The sequence below is a fragment of the Nicotiana tomentosiformis genome, chromosome 5, assembly GCF_000390325.3.
Source record: "Nicotiana tomentosiformis chromosome 5, ASM39032v3, whole genome shotgun sequence".
Lineage (NCBI taxonomy): Eukaryota > Viridiplantae > Streptophyta > Magnoliopsida > Solanales > Solanaceae > Nicotiana > Nicotiana tomentosiformis.
The window spans coordinates 86581622-86604948 of record NC_090816.1 but is presented as its reverse complement, the minus strand read 5'-3'; the positions used below and the strand labels follow the sequence as shown (position 1 = coordinate 86604948).

At 37.5% G+C, this 23327-nt stretch overlaps 1 protein-coding gene across 1 annotated transcript; it reads left to right on the top strand.

Moving 5' to 3' along the window:
• The first annotated feature begins 21425 nt into the window (after nucleotides 1-21425).
• Nucleotides 21426-22797, top strand: LOC104118341 (protein SRC2 homolog). The gene has a single exon (XM_009629571.4). It carries the CDS (start codon nucleotides 21740-21742, stop codon nucleotides 22538-22540), a length of 801 nt encoding a protein of 266 aa, XP_009627866.1. The 5' UTR covers nucleotides 21426-21739; the 3' UTR covers nucleotides 22541-22797.
• The last annotated feature ends 530 nt before the right edge of the window (nucleotides 22798-23327 follow it).

Below are 23327 nucleotides of genomic sequence, written 5' to 3'. Positions count from 1 at the left end.
GAACATAACTTAGTAAATAAATAGGTACCCTAGTATATCTTTAAATATTAGGAGGCGACTCTCTTTCATCAACAATAGAGAAACCACAAGTTGAATCATGTCTTGACTAGTGTAAAAAAGGGTGCAACAACATGATGACTCTGCTGGGGATTCACACTTAGGTTTTGACCTTAGCAGACTTAGACTAATTTGGCTTCTAGATTTATTTATACCTTATTTTGAAATCCCCTCCTTATTTTCTTGTACTGTTTATTCCATTCAGACAGTTAAATTTTTTTCATTTCAGACCTTGGCTGTAGTATTTTGTTATAGTAACTCATATACTTGTGAAACTAAATATTTCAAAATATATATTGCGAAAACTCACAAAATTTTAACTGACTCATTTTAGTAAATGGCAGCTTCTAAGCACAAGATCCAAGTTGATGACAAGAAGTTGCAGGACATGAACATTAAGTTGTCAGGTGCAACAACGTAACTGGGTAAGTGGTTGTATAGGCCTGCATTATGATATACGTATATGGCTAAGTCTATATATACTGACATGACATTAAATAATTCCCTTATATATGCTGGAGTGCATCTATGACTAGAGCACGGATGGGATGGGTCTAAATAAATAAAGGTATAACAAACATTAAACACAAGACTCAAGAATGAGGACTAACCAACAATTTCAACTGCCATGAAAGTTTGGCTATTCATTGATGCTAAAGCTGGTCAAACGGATAAAACATAACTTCTCAAGGAAAACATTAGTTGCTCACTCGACAATTAATGACACTGCTAAATTGAAATTAATTAAGCACTTGTAGCTAGTCTATTAATGGTGTAAAATGTCAAGAGTCTGAAGATTTGCAAAGAGGATGACTCTTGTCATAAAATGAAATCACCTCATCGAGGTTGCATGCTCTTTGAAGGGTTTCTAGTTCAGTTATAACTTGGTCAAGTGAAACCAATTGCAAAATACAAAAGATACTACGGATATACCCAATCATTTGCAACAACATCCGACCCAAGTAAATAACAAATTCGTAAAATTTGATTTTTAAATTTAAAGTTTCGAATTTTTTTAATGACCGTAAATGAAATTTAAACTCTTGTCTTTATATTACACAAACCCACACGATCTAATTTTCCGCTAGTCCTTGGCAGTTAAATCTTGCTGATTAATTTTTTATGTTACACATTTATGTATATATTACCATTGTATTGCATAAACCAAGTGCCTCGTGATTGATTTCATACATCGAGTCATATTTTAGTTTCAAACTTTAATTAACAGACAGACAAATAAGATAGAAGTTTCAAGATACCCTGTGCCATATTTATACGGATGTTTACCCGTAAAACGGTACATTTAAATTAATACATTATTTCTAGATAAGTGAATTAATTTGATCCTGAGATAAATAATGAAGAGTTACGCAATACTTAGCCTTAAGATATATGCGAAACAACAGAAGCAACAATTCCGGGAACAAGATTTCCGGGCTCAACAACAAAAGAATTGAGAAATCAGAAGATAAGATTGGATTGAGCTTTGTATAAAATATAGTATAAGTTTGCCAGAAAATTCTTCCCATTTACAATGACAACTGAGCTCACTATTTATAGCTATGAAGAATGTCTTAGGGTCGTGCCTTTCTTTAATGTCAATTATGAGCTGGGGCATTGAGCAGGATGTAACGGTGAACATAAATACCAAATTTTTTGTAACGGATAACTGCTCTTAATGCTATGAATACTCTCTATTGAATGCTACCGGGAGAAGAGCATTTATCACATATTTATGAGCATTATTCTTCCCGGTGACAAACAGTTATCTTCAGTCTTCAGTCATCCCCATATATTGTGTTCCATGTGTCCCTTTCTCGGACGGCCACGTGTCATAACATATTTTACCCAATATAGATAGGCCCCCTGCTTTCCGGTGACATAACTTTGTGTTACCGGAAAGTTAGTAGAAACACTTTATTGGCAAGAATTACTATAATTCCCTCTGAAGGCTTCTGATGGTTGATTAGACGCATCTCACTCTGCATTTAATGCCTCGAACACGCGTCTTCCCATGGTTCAACACATCTTTTTCCGATTATCTAGGTAATCCTGACCATGAATTTAACCACTAAAACTTTTACTTATACGTGTCAACTTCCACCCTTATACTTCATATCTTTTTAAACTTCCTTCATCTAACTTGCATATTGTTTCTTCATCTTTTTTCTAATTCTCTTCAAACGAAAGACCATTTCTTTCCTACAATGGCTTCTTCCTCAAAACGTACCGGTTCCTCAAAAAGAAAAAACAAAGCCAATGACTTTGTTCCTCCAACAGTAGGCTCCATTATCCCTAGAAGTCTTATTACCACACAAGACTTCAAAGAGAAATTTCCTACTGTTAATTCTCCTACATGGGCCGTTAGTAGGTATCCTTCTTCCATACGTCCTTCGAGCATTCCTATCGTGAAGGAAGACTGTCGCTGCCATGATTTAGAAATTATCGCTCCTGATTTATTGGAGTGATTCACCCTTCCCAAGGAGGGTTTTACATATGTTTACACGTATCCCTTTACTTTGGGTGCGTTGTCTTTTAGCGGAGAGCTTGACTCCGTGATTGCGGAGTTTTGCCTCCGTTACCAGGTGTGTTTGGCACAAGTCAACCTTCTATGTGGAGGACGGTTGCTTGCCTTCGGCATTTGTGCCTGAAAACTGGAGAGGAGTTATCCTTAGCTCACATGATGAATCTTTATTCTCCCAAAATCTTCCGCGGGGGAATGATAAACCTCTGCAAATGTGGCCACCATGCTTTATTGTCTAGCATGGATGATGACAATGACCGTGGGTGGATGGAATGGTTCATTGCAATTTCCACCAACGATATTATTCCGGCAACTGCTTCATCCTTTCCGGCCGCTTGGAATCGCACTCGTAAGCTCTTTGTTTAGTATTTCCATTTACTAAAAATATTTTAATGGCCATATTGATCCTCCATCCTTCGTTTTGTTTCAGCAACTCGATGGGTCCCACCGGTGATTGAAGGTTTGGACCGGTGGGTACAAAAAATCTTGGACGTTATGACGTTCGAGACTCGCTTGTGGAAAGAACTAACCCCTAAATACGGATGGAAGGCCAAGAATAATGGTAATTCAAACTCATCTTGTTTCAATTTTTCATGTAAAGAACTTGATTGATCTTTTCTAACCTGTCTATGAAATTAGGTCTACCCGTTGGCTCTGTTGTTGTTCCCGAGGATGATGTCTTGGCTGATCCTGCTGATGCAGTGAGGCTGCTTCAGGAGGCGCTTACTCGAACAAGTGGCTTCGGGCCTGCTTCGAGAGCAAATGCTTCTTTTCGGAGTCCCCGGCTGGAAGACAAACAACCAAAGAGAAAACGCTCCTCTACAGCTGGGAAAAGAATAAAAGGGCAAGGACCGATGCCCCCGAGTCATCTCCGATAGCGATAGTGACTGGCCCTCCTACCGGGCCGGTTATAGACACCGCGATGATTGATGATGATGAAGAAGCTAGTGATGAGAGAGCTTCTCTACATAGAAGACGACGATCCTCATCATCTCAACAGGATGCTCAACCTGTTGAGAGAGTTACACCAACCGAGGATGATGCCTAGGCACTTTGGGCAGAATTTGATTTAGTAGATAATGTCAACTCCCGTTTTCGGGCCCCAATTGCTGTGTCCGGTACTGTGGAGCTGTGCACCGGACCCTTGCCGTATTTGGTTGGCGAGCATCCAACAACTAGCACCGCATCTGATGCAGCTGCTTCTCACTCTTCAACTCCATCAGCTTCATTTCCATCTTCACCAACACCAGCAACTGCTACATCACTTCCATCTTCATCCATTCTTCAACCAGCAATTGCTACACCACCTCCGCTGGCCGCGTCTGACCACGAAGAAGGTGTTCCTCTTCTACAGTACCCAGTTCATGGGAATTTGGGGCAAAATTATGCTGTCCCTTCTGAAGATCCACAAAGGAGGAGGAACATTACTGTTTCGGTCTCTACGAGATGCAACTTGCTATCCCGGCCGGTAGAGCTTGATAATTATCTGAAGCCTTTGGCTTCAGAGAAAGACTAGGAAACGATTCAAGCACTATCGGGAGAGTGTTTGTTGAACAATATTATACATAACGCCGCAGTGGTACGTTCCTTTCTTCCTTTATTACTTCTTCTGTTTATGGGTGTGAACACCTCCTGAAGTTTACCCTTATAACTTTGTAGTCCAACTTTCTTGCTTCCGAGGGCCTTCAGAGCTTTATATATGAAAAAGAAGAGATTATCTCTGCATTGGATCATCTTTGGCAGAGCAAGAGCAACATGTCACTTGCCTTTCGGAACTGGAAGCCAAAGCCGCTGAGGCTATTGTATTTGAAGCTCGTTTACGGCAGAGTGAACAAGAAGTAGTAACCTTTAGCCAAGAAATTGGTCCTCTGAGGGTTAGACTTGACGAAGCCAGGGCCAAATGGGTTGAAGTCCATAACACCGTTCTTGCTGCAACCGAACGTGAGGTTGCCTCCGCATAAAGAGTGATTAACTTAGAGGCAGCGTTGAACTCCAAAATTGAAGAGCTTGCTGCTGTGAGAGCGAAACACGTCCGGCTAGAAGAGAAGTACAGGAAAACTATCGAGCATAATAGGCTCTTTAGTTTAACTGTCCGCGACCTTGATGTCACCCTCAAATCTGCTAGGTCCGCCCGGGAAAACCTTTCTGCCGAGGTAACCCAACTCAAATAAGAACTCAAGCGCCGATCAACTTCCCTCGATGTTGAAAAAACTTACGCCATATACAACATGAGGAAAAAAAAACCTTGGAAGAGGCCAAAGCTGGTGTCATTGATTTTGATGCTGAAATTGCTAAGGCCTACGAGCTTGAGTTAGCTGATAAAAGTGGACTCCCATCGAGGTCTGATGCACCTGGTCCTTCTGGTTCCGATTCCGAGTTTTCGGGAACTGAAGAATAATCGGAGGATGATGATACCGAAGGCTAAACTGGTAAAAATGTTGAGCCATCGGTGAATTCGACTACTTCTTCCGGGGGCCTAGACACTTCTCTTCCTCCTGGTTCCGGAGACAATGTAGTTTAGCTTTTATTTTCTTTTTCTAGTTCTCGTATCTATGCCATTTTGTCATATTTTTGTAAATAAAACATCTTTTGCTCAAGTATTGTTTGAGTCTTCTCATCGTTAGAATATTCATGAAAGCCTTTAGTCTTTGCATTTTCTTTAAGAATTTTGCGCAGACTTTTTTGCGTCTTATTATGTGAAACTTTTGGGTGTATTCTCCCCGAATGAATTTTTGGCTCCAGGCATCAGCCCTTTTCTGTGAGGGCTTTGATAAGTATTTGCGCAAGTTTACTTTTTGCGTCCTTTTCGTATGCGGCTTCGGGTGTATTTTTCCCCGATGACATTTTTGATTTCGGGCATAAATTCTTCTGGAACCAACCCTTTAATGTCAGAGTTTTTATAAGAGAGGGCCCTCTTATGTTTACGGTGCTCTTGAAGAGGACATCTTCTGTTCATTACGGCACTAGTATTTTAAGTACTTGTTTAACTTTCCAATGACAACGTTTATTCATCGTTCAGACAAGAAACAAGATAAAAACAAAAGAATTTTATTTTATTCCTTCTATTTTCAAAAAATACATAAGCATTTGCTATGCTGAAAAGAAATTGTTATTACTTGTGGCTAACTTGTACAACTTGTTTCTACGGGGTTGTTCGCGCAATCCCCAGTCCCGATGATGTAACTATATTTCTGATTTTTCGTTCCTGGTTGACGTGGCAGTTATTGTTTCCGTATCCTCATATTATCCCTCCCCCCCCCCCCCCCCGTGTTCGAATGGGAATTGGAACACTGGAAGTCTTGTTTCTTCGAAGATTCCACTAATACATTGCTAGATAATCCTTAACTTGGTAACACACTTTACTTCCCCTTAGGAATTTATGCTATCGAGCGAATAACTATCTAACAACCCTCTAGTGGTTTGTGCTCGTGTATGATCAGTTAACCTTTGCTCAATAGCAAACTTAACTTCCCGGTGTTATCTGCCATTTCTTATAATTTTTTCTAAGACAAAAATGATCAAAACACATTAGTAAAAAAGTCAAGGATCAATTTAATTACACGGCGGGCGCAAAACTGTTTACCCATAAAACGGTATAGTTGAATTTATACGTGATTTATAGATAAGTAAATTAATTTAATCCTGAGATAAATAAATAATTGAAGAGTTATGCAATACTTAACCTTAAGATATAAACGAAACAACAGAAGCAACAATTCATGGAACAAGATTTCCGGGCTCAACAACAAAAGAATCGAGAAATCAGAAGATAAGATTGGATTGAGCTTTGTATAACATATAGTATAAGTTTGCCAGAAAATTCTTCCCTTTTACAATGATAGTTGAGTTCACTATTTATAGCTATGAAAAAGTTACTAGGGTCGTGCCCTTCTTTAATGTCAATTATGAGGGGCATTGATGATGAGGTAACGGTGAACATAAATACCAAATTCTTTGTAACGGATAACTGCTCTTAATGCTATGAATATTCTCTATGAATGCTACCGAGAGAAGAGCATTTATCACATCTTTATGAGCATTATTCTTCCCGATGACAAACAATTATCTTCACTCTTCAGTCATCCCCCTGTCTAGGGTTCCATGTGTCCCTTTCTCGGATGGCCACGTTGTAAGCACGTAATTTTTGACCCGCACATTAGAATTACCTTTAATAGTCCTAGTATTTTTAGAATATTTATTTGAGTTTATTTCTATAGGACTTCCCTTTATTATTAATTTTAATTCTATTTTAAAGCACAAAAATTGAAAAATACAAAAATAGTTTTATTTTTTCTATTTAATTCAGGTATTAGGTATTTTTATAAGGATATTATTTTTAACCCATTTTGTATTTTAGTATAATCCTTGAAAATACCAAAAAGAGTTTCATGTCATAATATAGTTGTTTTACTTAATTAGGATTGATTTTACATTTTTATAGTATGATATTTTAGGAAAACAATTAATATTTTAGCTTTGTAGAATTAAAGGGCCACTTTAAAGGCAAATTTGGCCCAAACTTGAGCTCAACTTCTGACAGCCCACTCCTCCCTTTAGCCCATGTACCCATTCCCTAACCCACAACCCTTTTATAATAAAAATAAAACCTAAATCCCGAGACCCGGAGAAGCCTTGTCTCCTTCCAGAGTTTCATCCATTTCTTTCTCTGATGAACATACACCTCACCCAAAAAATTAAAAAAAAAATGCCGCCTCCTTCAAGGACTCAAATCCTCTCCGCCAAAGCAGCGACCACCATCACAGTCCTCTATCACTTTCTTTGCCAAAGCTTCAATAAATTACAAAGCAGAGATGGTTTAAACATTAAGGATAAGTTTCGGGTTAGATCTAACTCCGATGAAGGTTGTCGTTGAGGTCTTGAGTTGTCGGTTCCATCCGGATTCACCGGCAAAAGCTCCGGTCAGAGGTTCACTCTTGTTCGAATTTTAAAAGAAGCAGTCCAGCAATTGTAAAGGTTCATTATCTTCCACTCTTAAATAAATTTCGTAACTTCGACTAGCCTTAACGGTGTTTCATTGAGTTACCTGTTTAATTATGTTAATGTGAGATGAACGAAACTACGTTGGCCACGTTAATTTTGATAGTTTCTGTTTTCATTAATGTGTTAATGAGGGTTCTGTTTCGATGAAATTTAATACTAAAAATTTGGTAAGGTTTGCTACTTAAAACTTTAGTTTCATATGTTTACTTGCATTAAACATGGATTTCACGTTGATATTTTCTTATTCTGACTTAAAAGGTTGATCTCCGAAAGCTTGCTCTTGCTGTTGTTTGTTTTAATCTTTTCTATAATGCACATGTGAGGCCCATTACCATTCTTTTGTGCTGATTAGTGTAGTTAAATAGCTTTTTTTTTGCTCTAAAGGAAAAGCAAAGCAGCTTTAACTTTGAGAAGGATATTGGAATACTATTGATTTATCTTTGTGAATTTTACTTGTTAATTGCTCTATATTTCTCTACACATCCTAAAGCTGCTACATTTTTGTTTCTTTATATTTTTAAGCTAGGGATAATGTTGTGTTCTTACAACGCTTGATACAGTTTAGGCACTTTAGGCGCAATTAATAATAAATCATCGTGACCATGGGTACGGTTCCTGTGTCATGGTCACGATCCATAAATCCAAATTCGGGTGTGCATTTCATGTGACCCGAACGTAACTTCTCATAGTAATAAAAATAAATATGTCGTAAACCGCGGGTGCATTTCATGTGGTGCGGTTTGTAATGTGTACCAAAATGACAAGTTTATGACATCGTGACTTGTTCCAGAAATAATTCCATAAATATTAAATGCGGTTCATAAGTAAAAAATGCACAATAGGTTTCAAACATGCAATAAATCAAATAATTAGGCCAATTATTAATAGTTGAGCGACCGTGCTAAAACCACGGAACTCGGGAGTGCCTCACACCTTCTCCCGGGTTAACAGAATTCCTTACCCGATTTTTTGATTTCGCGGACTTCAAAACAGAGTCAAATTTTCCTCAATTTGGGATTTAAAATAAACCGGTGACTTGGGACACCATAAATTATTTCAAGTGGCAACTCTGAATAAATAAATAATCTCATTTTGATTAATGTCTCTTTAATTGAAAAAACTCCCTTATCCCCTATTTTTTCGGGAAAAAGAAGGTGTGACAGCTCTGGCGACTCTGCTGGGGAAAAGAACCCAGAATTTCTGGTTCAGGGCTCAGAATTCGAGCTTAGAATAACTGTTATAGTTGGCTTTTGTTTATTAACTGATTTTTACGTGTTTGAGCCTAATGTGCTAAATGCCGCTTTTTACCGCTTTGATATTGTTTGAACTGTATATAAAACTGTCACGAAACCCTTCTTCTCTCTGAGTCTTCTAAATCTTCTGGGAAGTGTGCACTTCGCGTGGCTTCTTTTCTGTTAGAGTCATATCCTAATTTTAGAACGATGTTCGGATAAGTTGCAAAGCCGGTGAAGCTTCTGTATTCCCGGTACGCTGCCTCCCCCGGCTCGAGTTGTCCGTTCGGGTAAGCCAGGTCTAGAACAATACATCAAGGATTTAAATTTAGAATAACATAGCCTCATGCCGGATCCCTAGTAGGAACGTTTGTTTGCATCACGTGCATTTGACTTTGGGACTCAACACATGGGTTGGGTCCGTCCAGGACAGGTGTACCCAAATTAAAAGACCATCCTGATGTATTACGTGCTACTTGTATATTCATTTGTTTCGGGTTGTATGTTGACCGACTTCTAGAATAGGGAAAGAAAATCAAGAAGAAAAAAAACAACAAGAGTGAGGTAGGTATTTGAAACATTTCGAAACTCTGCCGAAATTTTGAAAAAAAAAAAGAAAATAAGCCAATATTTTCAAAATTCATGTTTTCCCTATTCCGTCAAAACTGACCGAACTACGCGGGTCTGATTCTCACCGGATGTGAGATACGTAGACAAACCTCATCGGTTCCGGCCCACAATTTTAAAAATCCAAAAATATTTTCATTTACTTCCTCCCTTAGAAAAGTCATCCTTTGAGACCCCATTTTTTAAAAATCCAAAAATATTTTCTTTTAATTCATTCTTTAGGAGTCTTTTTTTTAGAAAATCCAAAATAAAATAAGAAAATTTTTAAACCAAAAAAATATTTTATTTGTAGGAGTCTTTTATTAGAAAAAGAAAACAGATGAATTCAAAATCCAAAAAAAAAAAATATTTTCTACATTTTTTTAGAAAGTCTTTCTCCCAAAAATCCAATATATATATATATATATATATATATATATATATATATATATATATCAAAAGCCAAAAAATATTTTTCTTTCTTATATAGAAGTCCTTTCGGAAAAAATTAGAAAAAAAAAATTAAATTCCAAAAATATTTTCTTTCTTCTTTACAAGTCTTTCTTTCGAAAATTAAAAAAAATCAAAATCCAAAAAGAGTTAGTTTATTTACTTTATTTTTGATCTTCCCAAACTACGCACGATCTGATTCATGTTCCCACATGATACGTAGGCAACCGACATCAGGTTCGATCGACAAAAAAAATAAAAAATAAAATAAAATGAAAATGAAAAAAAATAAAATAAAAAATGATGATGATAATAAGGACCGACTGAGTCCATTCTAACGTGTCTCTTATTTTGAATCATAGAAGAAAGTTTGAGGTGGTCGGTTTGTGGCAAGCTGGAAACACAAAATCCAAAGGAAAAATGTCATTGACAACTGACATTGAAGCTGTTACGAGTGGTCAAGAGACTCAGGGTCAGAGGGTTCAACAAGAGTCTACTGTGGTTGAGGAAAATAGACTACCGAAACAGCAAATGACTGAAATGTGTCAAGCATCGGCCAATGGTCAAGGACCACCCCTTTCTCATGTTTTCCCAAAATTCACACCCATCTCGACCACTACCACTCATGTCTCATTGTCTGATCAATCCTATCCATTTGGGTTCAATCTTTATCCCAACTATACGACTACAGCTGGAACTTCTGTTGCGCGCTCCCAAAGTGTGCCATTGACAACCAATCAGACAATCACTGATGTTATGCTCGTTTTCACTATCCCACAGCCAACAGTGGTATAAAAGAAAAGTCATGAGTCACAATTTGCTATCCATCAAGAACAATACCATTCTCCTGTGTACCACTCGTACCTATTTGATCTTCTTTCAAAGATTGAGAAGTCTGCCCAAAAGATGACACAAGAAGAAATGACCCAAAGAGTGAAAAACTTATAACAAAAGTTGAAAACCATGAAAGGGTCGGCAGGTCAGAAGAGTATTGTCTTCAAGGATCTATGTATGTTCCCCGATGTTCGTTTGCCACTTGGTTTGAAAATGCCCAAATTTGAAAAGTATGATGGACATGGAGACCCTATAGCCCACCTGAAAAGTTATTGCAATCAGCTAAGAGGTGTGGAGGGAAAATAAGAACTAGTAATGGCTTATTTCGGGGAAAGCCTGACAGGGGTAGCCTCTGAATGGTTTATGGATCAAGAAACCTCTCACTGGCATGTTTGGGATGACATGGCCTAGGCCTTTGTCAAACAGTTCCAATATAACATCGATATCGCCCCAGATCGCAATTCCCTTTCAAACCTGAAGAAGAAATCAACTGAAAGTTTTAGGGAATATGCCATTAAATGGAGAGAGCAAGCGGCTAGAGTTAAGCCACCCATGGATGACCACGAACTAATCACTATCTTCCTTCAAGTTCAAGAGCCAGATTATTTTCAAAACATGATGTCCGTAGTGGGCAAATCCTTCTAGGAAGCAATCAAAATTGGGGAAATGGTTGATAATGGCCTTAAGACAGGCAAAATTATAAGTCAAGCAGTTCTCAAAGCTGCAACTCAGGCTGTCCAGATTGAATCTGATAATTTTAGTGACACGAATGAGAAGGATGAAGAAACCATGATGACAATAAGGTCGAGAAGAAGTCCTAGGAGAACATCTCGAAGGTATGAGCAGCCTCATCAGGCTTCCGATGATTCCCCTGAGCACTACTATCCACCTCAGAACCCACAATACTCTATTGCTCCACTTCAGTATGTTGTCCATCCACTAAGACACCCCAGAAGGCGAGCACTAGCACCGCAAAATCTCCACCAGCCTCCACAAAATTTTTAAGTACCCTATAACCCACATCCAAGCCAGGGGTATAGAGGGGAACAAAAGTTGAAAGATAATTTTACACCAATAGGAGAGTCCTATGCAAGTGTGTTTGAGAAATTAAAGCACTATGACATAATTGCACCTATTCCTCCAAATTATGTGGACCTACGTGCAAGAAGCTTTGACCCTTCTAAAAGGTATGAATACCATTCCAATGCCCAGGGGCACAATGTTGAAAGTTGTCGGGATTTGAAAAGAGAAATAGAAAGGATTATCCAGGAAAAACTGATTGTGATCCAAGATAATGACACCTAGAATATCACGCAGAATCCTTTACATGCACATGATGATGCACACTTTGCGGGGATGGTGTGTGGTGACATGGAGTATGAGAATCCTCTCGGGAACTTACCGACTGAAATTGGAGAAGGCCATGGTAATTCTGATAAGCAAATTTGTGGCTAAATGTCAAGCTTAGCAATTGAAAAGTCATTCCCTCCTCACTAGGAAGGAATCTTGGTAGCTTGTTTTGATGTTTTTTCTATTATCTGGGTTATTCCAGGGTGTGATCCAGATTTTATTTATTTTATTGAGTCAAACCCTTCTATCCCTATATTTTATTTGTATGAGTCTTGTCTGTCCGTTTTGTTGCTATTTTCATTAGCCGGGTTATTTTAGGATTGTAACTCGGATTTTAGGTTGTTTGTCTTGTTGTTTACTCAATAAAATATAGTTTGTCCTTTTGTGTCCTTCCATGCTTAGTTCTTTTCCCGTTAGTTTTAGTGATATGACATGCATGCGGAATTTTTGGCCAGGTCTTAGAAAATTAATTTAAGCTTGAATTGGATAAATGAGAAAAAGGAACTGTTGAGGATGAATAAAGAGTTGAAACACTTTGGAATTAAGCTCGAATAAAATTACCCGTGGAGGTTAATGATCCTTACCTTCAAATCATTGTGAAGGTAAAGTTTGAGGAAGAATCAATTGAAGTTTATTGGAAAGTTTGACATTAATAGGTGAAAAGTGTCTTCCAACCACGACACACCAAGAAGACAAATATGGTCATCAATGTTGTGACCGCAAAAGGATACTATGTTTGGCGTTCTCGAGGCTGGGAGACCCTTTTTCTGCTACCCAAACACTTTATACCCTTTGTTACCCCTTTTGAGCCTGTGTTATTTTTTTCGACCACCCTCTTTTGGAATTAAGTTTAGAGTTAAAAGTCCAAAAAAAAATAAAAAAATAAAAATAAAAATTCAAGTCCCAAGAGTACAAACTGGGGCGACTCTTAGAAAGTTCAAGTGAAAAAAAAGAATAAGAAAAGAACAGTCAAAGTCCATGCCCCCAGAAAATAAAAGTTGGGGCAACTTGTTTTGAAAAAAAAAGAAAAAAAAAGAGAAGAACGAAGGAAAAAAAAGAAAAAAAAAGAAAAAAAAAAGAAAAAAAGAAAGACAAAGAAAAAGAAAGAAAGATGAAAAAATAATAATATTAGGTCTGATGTTTGAACTACATTTGACCTGAATCCCTTTTAAAAAAAAAAGGATACGTAGGCAGCCTTACACGGTTCGGTCCAACTAAATAAGAAGGAAAAAAAAAGAAAAAAATTTCCAAAAATCCCCAGTATCTAAAACTGGGGCAAAGATTTTATTTCAATTTTGAAAGAGTCGATTCCAAGAGTTGTAAGTCTACAACCCCCTCATTTTGAGTCTACTTTGAGCCTTATGTCGTCCCTTCTTTCCAACCCTATCCAAAAACCTTCCAAATAAAGACCTCCTAATCAGCCTTCAAGAATACCAAGAGACGCATGCAATGAGCAACAGTTATCATACGACATAGAACGCTGTCAAGTTGCTCACACAAGAAAGCAAAAGAAAAAAGAAAATAAAAGAAAAATGAGAGAGTCTTACTAGTGAAAACCCTCACGGGCACTGTAAGGCGACGGTAAGAAGAGATAAATAAATGAGAGAAACTTGTTGGTGAAAATCTCTCGGGGCACCACTAGTCGAGAGTGAGTTGTGAAGCTGATGCAAGGAATTGGCATGAACAAAACAAACCCGGCTTTAGAGGTCATAAGAATGGTAAAAAGAAAGATTGAATCAGTTTGATAAATCAGACCATTGAGTCCAAAATGCATGTCATGATCATTGAGGCTAGTTACCGAAAAAAAAAGAAAAAAAAGAAAAAGAAAAAAAAGGTAAACTCTTCCCTATTTCCTTCTCGACAAGGGCGTTTCTTGTTAATATTGTTTCTTTGCATCATTGTGTCCTTCACTCTGAGTCAGTCCTTGTCAAAATAAGTAAGAAAAGATTTCAAAATCTGCTATCAGCTTTTCAGTTGCACAAAGTAAATTTGGCCAGCACACTCAGTTGTTACAGTTAATATACCTTGAGGATTCATTTAAAGGCTCATCCCCAAAAGACTCTTGTCAACCCATCTGGCTAAAACAAGCAAAGATAACCTCAAGGTTAATCAGGGATTCTCTGTAGTACCGAACAATGACTATGAAGTGTGCACATCGTGCAAAAGGCTTTTACCAGTTGTGATTCTCTCTGACAGACAAATTGCTCCAAAACCAAAACCATTCAAGATATCATAAAAGGTTATCCAAGAAAAGAAATCTCTTTTTTGAGATAAGGCTGATTGAGCCACAAATACAAATGGTACTGGGTGTGAAACGATCCGGGTTGATGTAAAGCAAAAAGTCTCTTGAAACTGACTCAAGTTGATTGAGCAAAATCCAAGCTGCCCAAGACTCAAGGCCGCAAACCGACCACAACTTTTAAAACTGAAAAAAATTTCTTTGTTTGAAACAGGAACAAAGCAGTGCAAAGAATTTGGGTTTCAAAAAACAAAAAAAAGAGAGAGAGAAGAAAAGAAAGAAAAAGAAAAAAGAAGAGAAGAGCCGACAAAGGTAAGTTTCTCAAATTTTTGCCTTTATCTGTCTTACTAGTGTGCATAAATGTTGCCATTGCTCTTCATATTTTTCCTCCTAGGATAAAAAGTCCTAGTCCGATGGATTTTCTCCCAATAAAAATCTTAGTCTGATGAATGTTTCTCCTAGGATCGAAAACCTAGTCTGATGAATTTTCTCCTAGGATTGAAATCTTAGTCTGATGAATTTTCTCCTAGGATCGAAATCTTAGTCTGATGAATCTTTCTCCTAAGATAATAAAAAGAGTCCTAGTCTGATGAATTTTCTCCTAGGATCGAAATCTTAGTCTGATGAATTTTCTTTAGGATCGAAATCTTAGTCTGATGAATCTTTCTCCTTAGATAATAAAAAAGAGACCTAGTCTGATGAATTTTCTCCTAGGATCGAAATCTTAGTCTGGTGAATCTTTCTCCTAAGATTAAAAACCTAGTCTGATGAACTTTCTCCTAGGATAGAAATCTAAGTCCGATGAATCTTTCTCCTAAGATACCAAAAAAAAAAAGAGACCTAGTGTGATGAATTTTTTCCTAGGATCAAAATCTTAGTCTGATGAATCTTTCTCCTAAGATTAAAACCTAGTCTAATGAATTTTCTCCTAGGATAATAAGTTAAAAAAAAGGGAAGTCTCATTTTTTTTTTAAAAAAAAAAAAAAAAGAAAGGGTCAATTTTCAGTTTTCTTAAGTTATCAATCTTTAGTTTTCTTGAAATCAGGGGTCCCTCCTGGAAAATAGGGTCAGTTTTTAGTTTAGTCAAGCTTAGTTTATAGTTTTCCGCAAGCTCAATCTCAAATTTAGGAGACGCACTTCCTAGTTTAGGTTTTTCAGATTTTTATTTCTTTAGGAGATGCACATCCTAGTCGAGTCTTTAATTTTACTCTCATCATTGCATCATTCATCAATAACATAGGTGATTTATAGTTCTGCTAATAACTCACAAATCTTCCTAGTGCAAACTGGGGCAGAAAAGTTTCTTTTGTTTTGTCTATTTTGTTGTAGCATCAGGCGCCCACATGGAGAATGAGGGAATTCATTTCAAGTGTAAGTCAACATCAGGCACCCACCTGGAAAACGAGGGAATTTATTTCAAGTTTTTAAGTCAGTAGGCGCCCACCTGGAGAATGAGGAAATTTATTTCAAGTTTTAAGTCAGCATCAGGTGCCCACCTGGAGAATGAGGGAATTCATTTCAAGTGTAAGTCATCAGGCGCCCACCTGGAGAATGAGAAAATTTATTTCAAGTTTTAAGTCAGCATCAGGCGCCCACCTGGAGAATGAGGGAATTCATTTCAAGTGTAAGTCATCAGGCGCCCACCTGGAGAACGAGGGAATTCATTTCAGGTTTTAAGTCAGCATCAGGCGCCCACCTGGAGAATGAGGGAATTCATTTCAAGTGTTAAGTCAACATCAGGCACCTACCTGGAAAACGAGGGAATTCATTTCAAGTTTTTAAGTCAGCAGGCACCTACCTGGAGAATGAGGGGATTTATTTCAAATTTTAAGTCAGCATGAGGCACCCACCTGGAGAATGAGAGAATTTATTTCAAGTTTTAAGTCAGCATCAGGTGCCCACCTGGAGAATGAGGGAATTCATTTCAAGTGTTAGTCATCAGGCGCCCACCTGAAGAACGAGGGAATTCATTTCAGGTTTTAAGTCAGCATCAGGCGCCCACCTGGAGAATGAGGGAATTCATTTCAAGTGTTAAGTCAACATCAGGCACCTACCTGGAAAACGAGGGAATTCATTTCAAGTTTTTAAGTCAGCAGGCACCCACCTGGAGAATGAGGGAATTTATTTCAAATTTTAAGTCAGCATGAGGCGCCCACCTGGAGAATGAGGGAATTTATTTCAAGTTTTAAGTCAGCATCAGGCGCCCACCTGGAGAATGAGGGAATTCATTTCAAGTGTTAGTCATCAGGCGCTCGCCTGGAGAATGAGGGAATTCATTTTAAGTTTCAAGTCATTAGCAGGCGCCCACCTGGAGAACGAGGGAAGTCATTTCAAAATTCACTTAGAGTTTGAGTTAGAGGCACCAGGAGCCCGCCTGAAGAACAGGGTCAACTTTCAATTTTCAAGTTCAAGTTAGAGGCAGCAGGAGCCCGCCTGAAGAACAAGGTCAATTTTCAGTTTACAAGTTCAAGTTAGAGAGGCATCAGGAGCCCGCCTGAAGAACAGGGTCAACTTTCAATTTTCAAGTTCAAGTTAGAGAGGCATCAGGAGCCCGCCTGAAGAACAGGGTCAACTTTTAATTTTCAAGTTCAAGTTAGAGAAGCATCAGGAGCCTGCCTGAAGAACAAGGTCAATTTTCAGTTTACAAGTTCAAGTTAGAGAGGAATCAGGAGCCCGCCTGAAGAACAGGGTCAACTTCAGTTTTTAAGTTCAAGTAAGAGACAGCAGGATCCCGCCTCAAGAATATGGGCAATCTCCAGTTTTTCAATTCAAATCAGAAGTAGCGCGCGCCGCCTGAAGAACAACTTTTGCAAGCTCAAGTCTACCGCAAGTTCAAGTTTATTTCAAGTGCAAGCAGCAGGGTGCCCGCCTGAAGAATAGGGTCAACTTTCAGTTTTTTTTCAAATTCAAGTCAGCAGGATGCCCACCTGAAGAATGGGGTAAATTTTCAGTTTCATATTAAAGGATCAAGTGGAGATTCAAGGAAGATTCAATACAAGAACTAGAGGATCTTGTATTTTTCTTTTACTTTTGTTATAATTTTTGCTTTCAATTCATGATGTAATGGCAGGGACTGCGGATCGGAACCTCGACGGAATAGTACCTCACTCGACTCTCTCATCCTCTCCACATATTCCATCACTTCTGAACTACACGTGACCTGATTCCTTTATAGCCAAGGATATGTAGGCAGCTCAGATACCAGGGCTCAGTCACAATATTTTACCCATATTTATTTTCTTTTGAATAAGTGTCGGGTCAGAAATCAATTACGTCGCTTACTTGTTTCTTTGCTCAAAAACACTTCGTGTTTCCAAGCAAAGAGGGGCAGCTGTAAGCACGTAATTTTTGACTCGCACATTAGAATTATCTTTAATAGTCCTAGTATTTTTAGAATATTTATTTGAGTTTATTTTTATAGGACTTCCCTTTATTATTAATTTTAATTCTATTTTAAAGCACAAAAATTGAAAAATACAAAAATAGTTTTATTTTTTCTATTTAATTCAGGTATTAGGTATTTTTATAAGGATATTATTTTTAACCCATTTTGTATTTTAGTATAATCCTTGAAAATACCAAAACAAATTCATGTCATAATATAGTTATTTTAATTAATTAGGATTGATTTTATATTTTTATAGTATGATATTTTAGGAAAAAAATTAATATTTTAGCTTTGTAGAATTAAAGGGCCACTTTAAAGGCAAATTTGGCCCAAACTTGAGCCCAACTTCTGGCAGCCCACTCCTCCCTTCAGCCCATGTACCCATTCTCTAACCCACAATCCTTTTATAATAAAAATAAAACCTAAATCCCGAGACCCCAGAGCAGGCTTGTCTCCTTACAGAGTTTCATCCATTTTTTTCTCTGATGAACACACACCTCACCGAAAAAAGAAAAAAAAAATACCGCCTCCTTCAAGGACTCAAATCCTCTCCGCCAAAGCAGCGACCACCATCACAGTCCTCTATCACTTTCTTTGCCAAAGCTTCAATAAATTACAAAGCAGAGATGGGTTAAACATTAAGGATAAGTTTCGGGTTAGATCTAACTCCGATGAAGGTTGTCGTTGAGGTCTTGAGTTGCCGGTTCCGTCTGGATTCACCGGCAAAAGCTCCGGTCAGAGGTTCACTCTTGTTCGAATTTTAAAAGAAGTAGTCCAGCAATTGTAAAGGTTCATTATCTTTTACTCTTAAATAAATTTCGTAACTTCGACTAGCCTTAACAGTGTTTCATTGAGTTACCTGTTTAATTATGTTAATGTGAGATGAACGAAACTACGTTGGCCACGTTAATTTTGATAGTTTCTGTTTTCATTAATGTGTTAATGAGGGTTATGTTTCGATGAAATTTAATACTAAAAATTTGGTAAGGTTTGCTACTTAAAACTTTAGTTTCATATGTTTACTTGCATTAAACATGGATTTCACGTTGATATTTTCTTATTCTGACTTAAAAGGTTGATCTCCGAAAGCTTGCTCTCGCTGTTGTTTGTTTTAATCTTTTCTATAATGCACATGTGAGGCCCATTGCCATTCTTTTGTGCTGATTAGTGTAGTTAAATAGCTTTTTTTTTTGCTCTAAAGGAAAAGCAAAGCAGCTTTAACTTTGAGAAGGATACTGGAATACTATTAATTTATCTTTGTGAATTTTACTTGTTAATTGCTCTATATTTTTCTACACATCCTAAAGCTGCTACATTTTTGTTTCTTTATATTTTTAAGCTAGGGATAATGTTGTGTTCTTACAACGCTTGATACGGTTTAGGCACTTTAGGCGCAATTAATAATAAATCATCGTGATCATGGGTACGGTTCCTGTGTCATGGTCACGATCCATAAATCCAAATTCGGGTGTGCATTTCATGTGACCCGAACGTAACTTCTCATAGTAATAAAAATAAACATTTCGTAAACCGCGGGTGCATTTCATGTGGTGCGGTTTGTAATGTGTACCAAAACGACAAGTTTATGACATCGTGACTTGTTCCAGAATAATTCCATAAATATTAAATGCGGTTCATAAGTAAAAAATGCACAATAGGTTTCAAACATGCAATAAATTAGATAATTAGGCCAATTATTAATAGTTGAGTGACCGTGCTAAAATCACGGAATGCGGGAGTGCCTCACACCTTCTCCCGGGTTAACAAAATTCCTTACCCGGTCTTCTGGTTTCGTGGACTTTAAAACAGAGTCCAATTTTCCTCGATTTGAGATTTAAAATAAACCGGTGACTTGGGACACCATAAATTATTCCAAGTGGCGACTCTGAATAAATAAATAATCTCATTTTGATTAATGTCACTTTAATTGGAAAAACTCTCTTATCCCCTATCTCTTCGGAAAAAAAGAGGTGTGACACACGTGTCATAACATATTTTACCCAATACAATGGATATCTCGAATAATCTCTCGTCTGATATGAATTTTCCACGGGAATGAAAACAAAAAATGGGGAAGATTTTTGGGTTGCACTAGGTGGAATGGAGGAGGAAGAAAGGGAAAGAAAGTGAAAATTGGAGCCTAATGCATTACTTTAAATACAATTGATAATTATGTATATGATATATAATTAAATGAGAATCGGCCTTGCTAATAATGATAATTAGGTTCATAATATAACATAATTAGGTAAAGTAATCCGTCCTAAAAATATTATTTGTGCACTTTGCCTCGGACCGTAGTAGTTGGAATCAAAATCAGATTTTGTTTGTTTATTCAAACCATAAGTGAAATATTTAGCTAAAAATAAAATAACAAATCACACATAATTAAAAAGGTATTACATAGACGGATCATTGAAAATATTAAGGACAAAATAGACGTTACATAGAATAGGTAGATAAGAATGTCTTTTCTTCAAATTAAAAGGAGGAGTTTGAGTTTTAAAATAAAATAAAAAATGTAAATCATGATTTTTGCCTAAAATTGAATTAAGTGAAAGAATGTAAATAAGACATAGTAAAAATGATTCAGGGTGAGATATTTTTATGGGACCGATGGAAGACATAGATTTTTTCGTCTCACTGAATTGGCCTTTGATCTATCTAAAAATTGGAACAACCACATCGAAAAAGTTCAGCAGTGGATTACGACATATCCGTAACATAGTTGGAATCAAATCAGATACTAACTACACCACCAAAGGTCAAGCTTTCCCTTGAAGAATTAGATCGACTTGCAATGACAGAGTGAAGAGCTAAAGAAAAAATATCGTTGCCTTTTCTTTTCCCACATCTCCATCTTATTTTTCTCCCAATTATTCTAGTTGCAAATGGAATTAGCTAGGGAGAAAAAAAAATAGTATAATTTGCCAGTCAATTTTGCAAACAGAAGCAAACAAATGATCAGAAGTGACACAAATGAAAAGGTCCATAATGAAATCCGTGTTCCTACCGCGTATCTGAAACCAGTGGTTGAAATACTTTTAATTAAGCAATATCATCTGCTACTGCTTTACAGAAAGTTCCTTTCTAGAAGGTACAATATTATGTAAATACAGAATATCGACTGACAACGTTTGAAAATAATATAAAATAAATATTGATCACAGTTTCAAATTCAAATTCATCTAAATTTTCCTTGACGGACACAAAATTCAGCCAACATCACTGTCAAAAACAACCGATCGAATATGCTTCAAAATAAACCTCCCTCTCCTAAGGATTGGATAAAGCCTATGTCAAATTGAACTCATTTTCCCCAGCCTAATCCATGCCTTCACCTTTAATTAATTTTTTGTTCAAATACGTTTCATGCCACCGACTAATGGCCCCTTTGTCCGTTTCTTCCCTTGGGGATCTAGACTTTTCTCGGTGAAGGTAATTACCGTGCCTGACCTTAGCCTAAAAGCGTTGAACATCAAGAAATATCCATTCTAGCTATTTCATCGTTATTATTGTTGTTATACTATTGTTATTTAAGCAGTCAAATAAAGTTGTAGTTGATCATAATTTTTAATTATTTCAAAGAAAAACAATTGTGATTTGTATTTCTTATTACATATTTTCTAAGTATATAAATTTTTTAAAAAAAACTAAAAATCAATATCAAAATGCACATAAAGAGGAAAAAGATTGGCATCTCGTACTTTAAAGGTTATTACAGTATTCTTTTTTCCCTTTTATATAATGTTATCGATCAGATACAGGATTCAGAAATGTCACTTTATACTAGCGATGACAATTGGAATAGTAATTTCATATATATAGAATAATGTCAAGCATTTAGACCAAAGGACACAAATGGAACTTCCTGACAAACAAATATCATTGGTTGCTGCTTTTCCTAAACGTCAATTATGTTAGATCGATTACGTGCTATAAATAGTAACTCCAAAATCATCGTTTGCCCACACTGCTAGTTAAATCCAACTATTTATTGTTTCTCAACATACATATAGTTCCTTCTAGATTACTCTGGTGTAGTTTCCCTTCTGAAAATGGGATCACGATACGAAGTTGAAGTAAAGATAACCTCAGCCAACGATTTGAAGAACGTCAACTGGCGTTACGGTCCCCTGAAGCCGTACGCAGTTGTCTGGGTTGACCCCAACGCTAAATGCTCTACTAAAGTCGACGAAGACGGCGATACATCTCCTTACTGGAACGAAAAACTCGTCGTCCCTTTGAATTCTCCGATCGACGATTCCACCTTGTACATCGACATCGTTCATGCGAACGCTGTCGAGGACACCAAGCCTCTCATCGGATCCGCTAAGCTTCCCCTTAGCAAAGTCGTCGATGATATTGGCATAGGTGGTGAGCTGGAGTGTACGCTCCAGCTCAAACGCCCTTCTGGTCGCCCTCAGGGAAAGGTACAAGTGGAGGTTAGCGTACGAGATCAGCCACGCTATCGTGCACCAGAAGCGTATTATGCACCTCCGTACGGTGTCCCGCCCCCGTCGCAACCTTACGGTAGGGACTACGGGGCTCCGTACACTGCGCCTCCAACTGGTTATCCTTACAGCGCCACAACTCCTCCTTACGGGCAGCCGGCATACGGGGAGGGAAGCTACGGGCAGCTATCTGGTGGGTACGGTTACGAAGAGGAGAAAAAGAAGAGCAAGTTTGGGGGAATGGGGACAGGATTGGCTGTGGGTGCAGTAGCAGGGGTATTGGGTGGAGTGGCGTTGGCGGAGGGCGTCGACCTCTTGGAGGACAAAATCGCCGATGACGTGGCGGAGAAGGTGGAGGATGATCTCGCCGACGACGATGGGGACTACGGTGGAGATGACTTTTAGGAAATGTTCTTACAGTCTTTTGCCTAAGTTCCTTTTGGCTCCTTTACTTTTCAATATGCTAATATTCCAAGAGTATTTTTGACTCTATGAGTAGTACATTCTGATAATGAGTGGAAAAAAAAAACAAAAAAGGAGAAGGGAATAAATAAAGATTTATTATGAAAGTAAAAGCATGGATGCTAATTATTTTGGAGTGTATACAATTTGTTGTGAATGTATAGTTATGTGTGTTAAGTAAGTGCTCTATTTGCTTTTGACTTGGTTTTGGAAGTTTATCCTGGAAATAATTTACAAAATAATAATCCCGGCCATGTGATTATTAACTATTTCAATGAAATTAAGTAAATAGAAATATCAGTCATTGTGCTTCTATGATTTATTAAAATTTATTTATTTAGTAAAAAACAAAAGAAAAAATGATATTTAAATTCACCCCGTTAATTCGACGCGTACATTAACCTTATATACAGTGTAATCTGAATTTTGTCAATTTTCTTGGGATAGAAGCAGTAGTTAATTATATGGAAGAATTAATTTGTATTTACTTAAAAAAGTTATTCGATAAACCAAAAGTTAACAATTTATTCAAACACATGATGTTTTGAAACAAAAGGTTATCTACCTAAACGTTTTTGGTCGTACACATATAGGATAAAATTGGTTCACATTAAATGCTCGAATGACAGAGTGACACGGGGAATCAGGGACAGACGGAAGATAAAGCGAGTGAAAATCAAGACCGAGGACAACAACTTCAGTTGGCATCAGGTAGACCTCGAAGGGAACT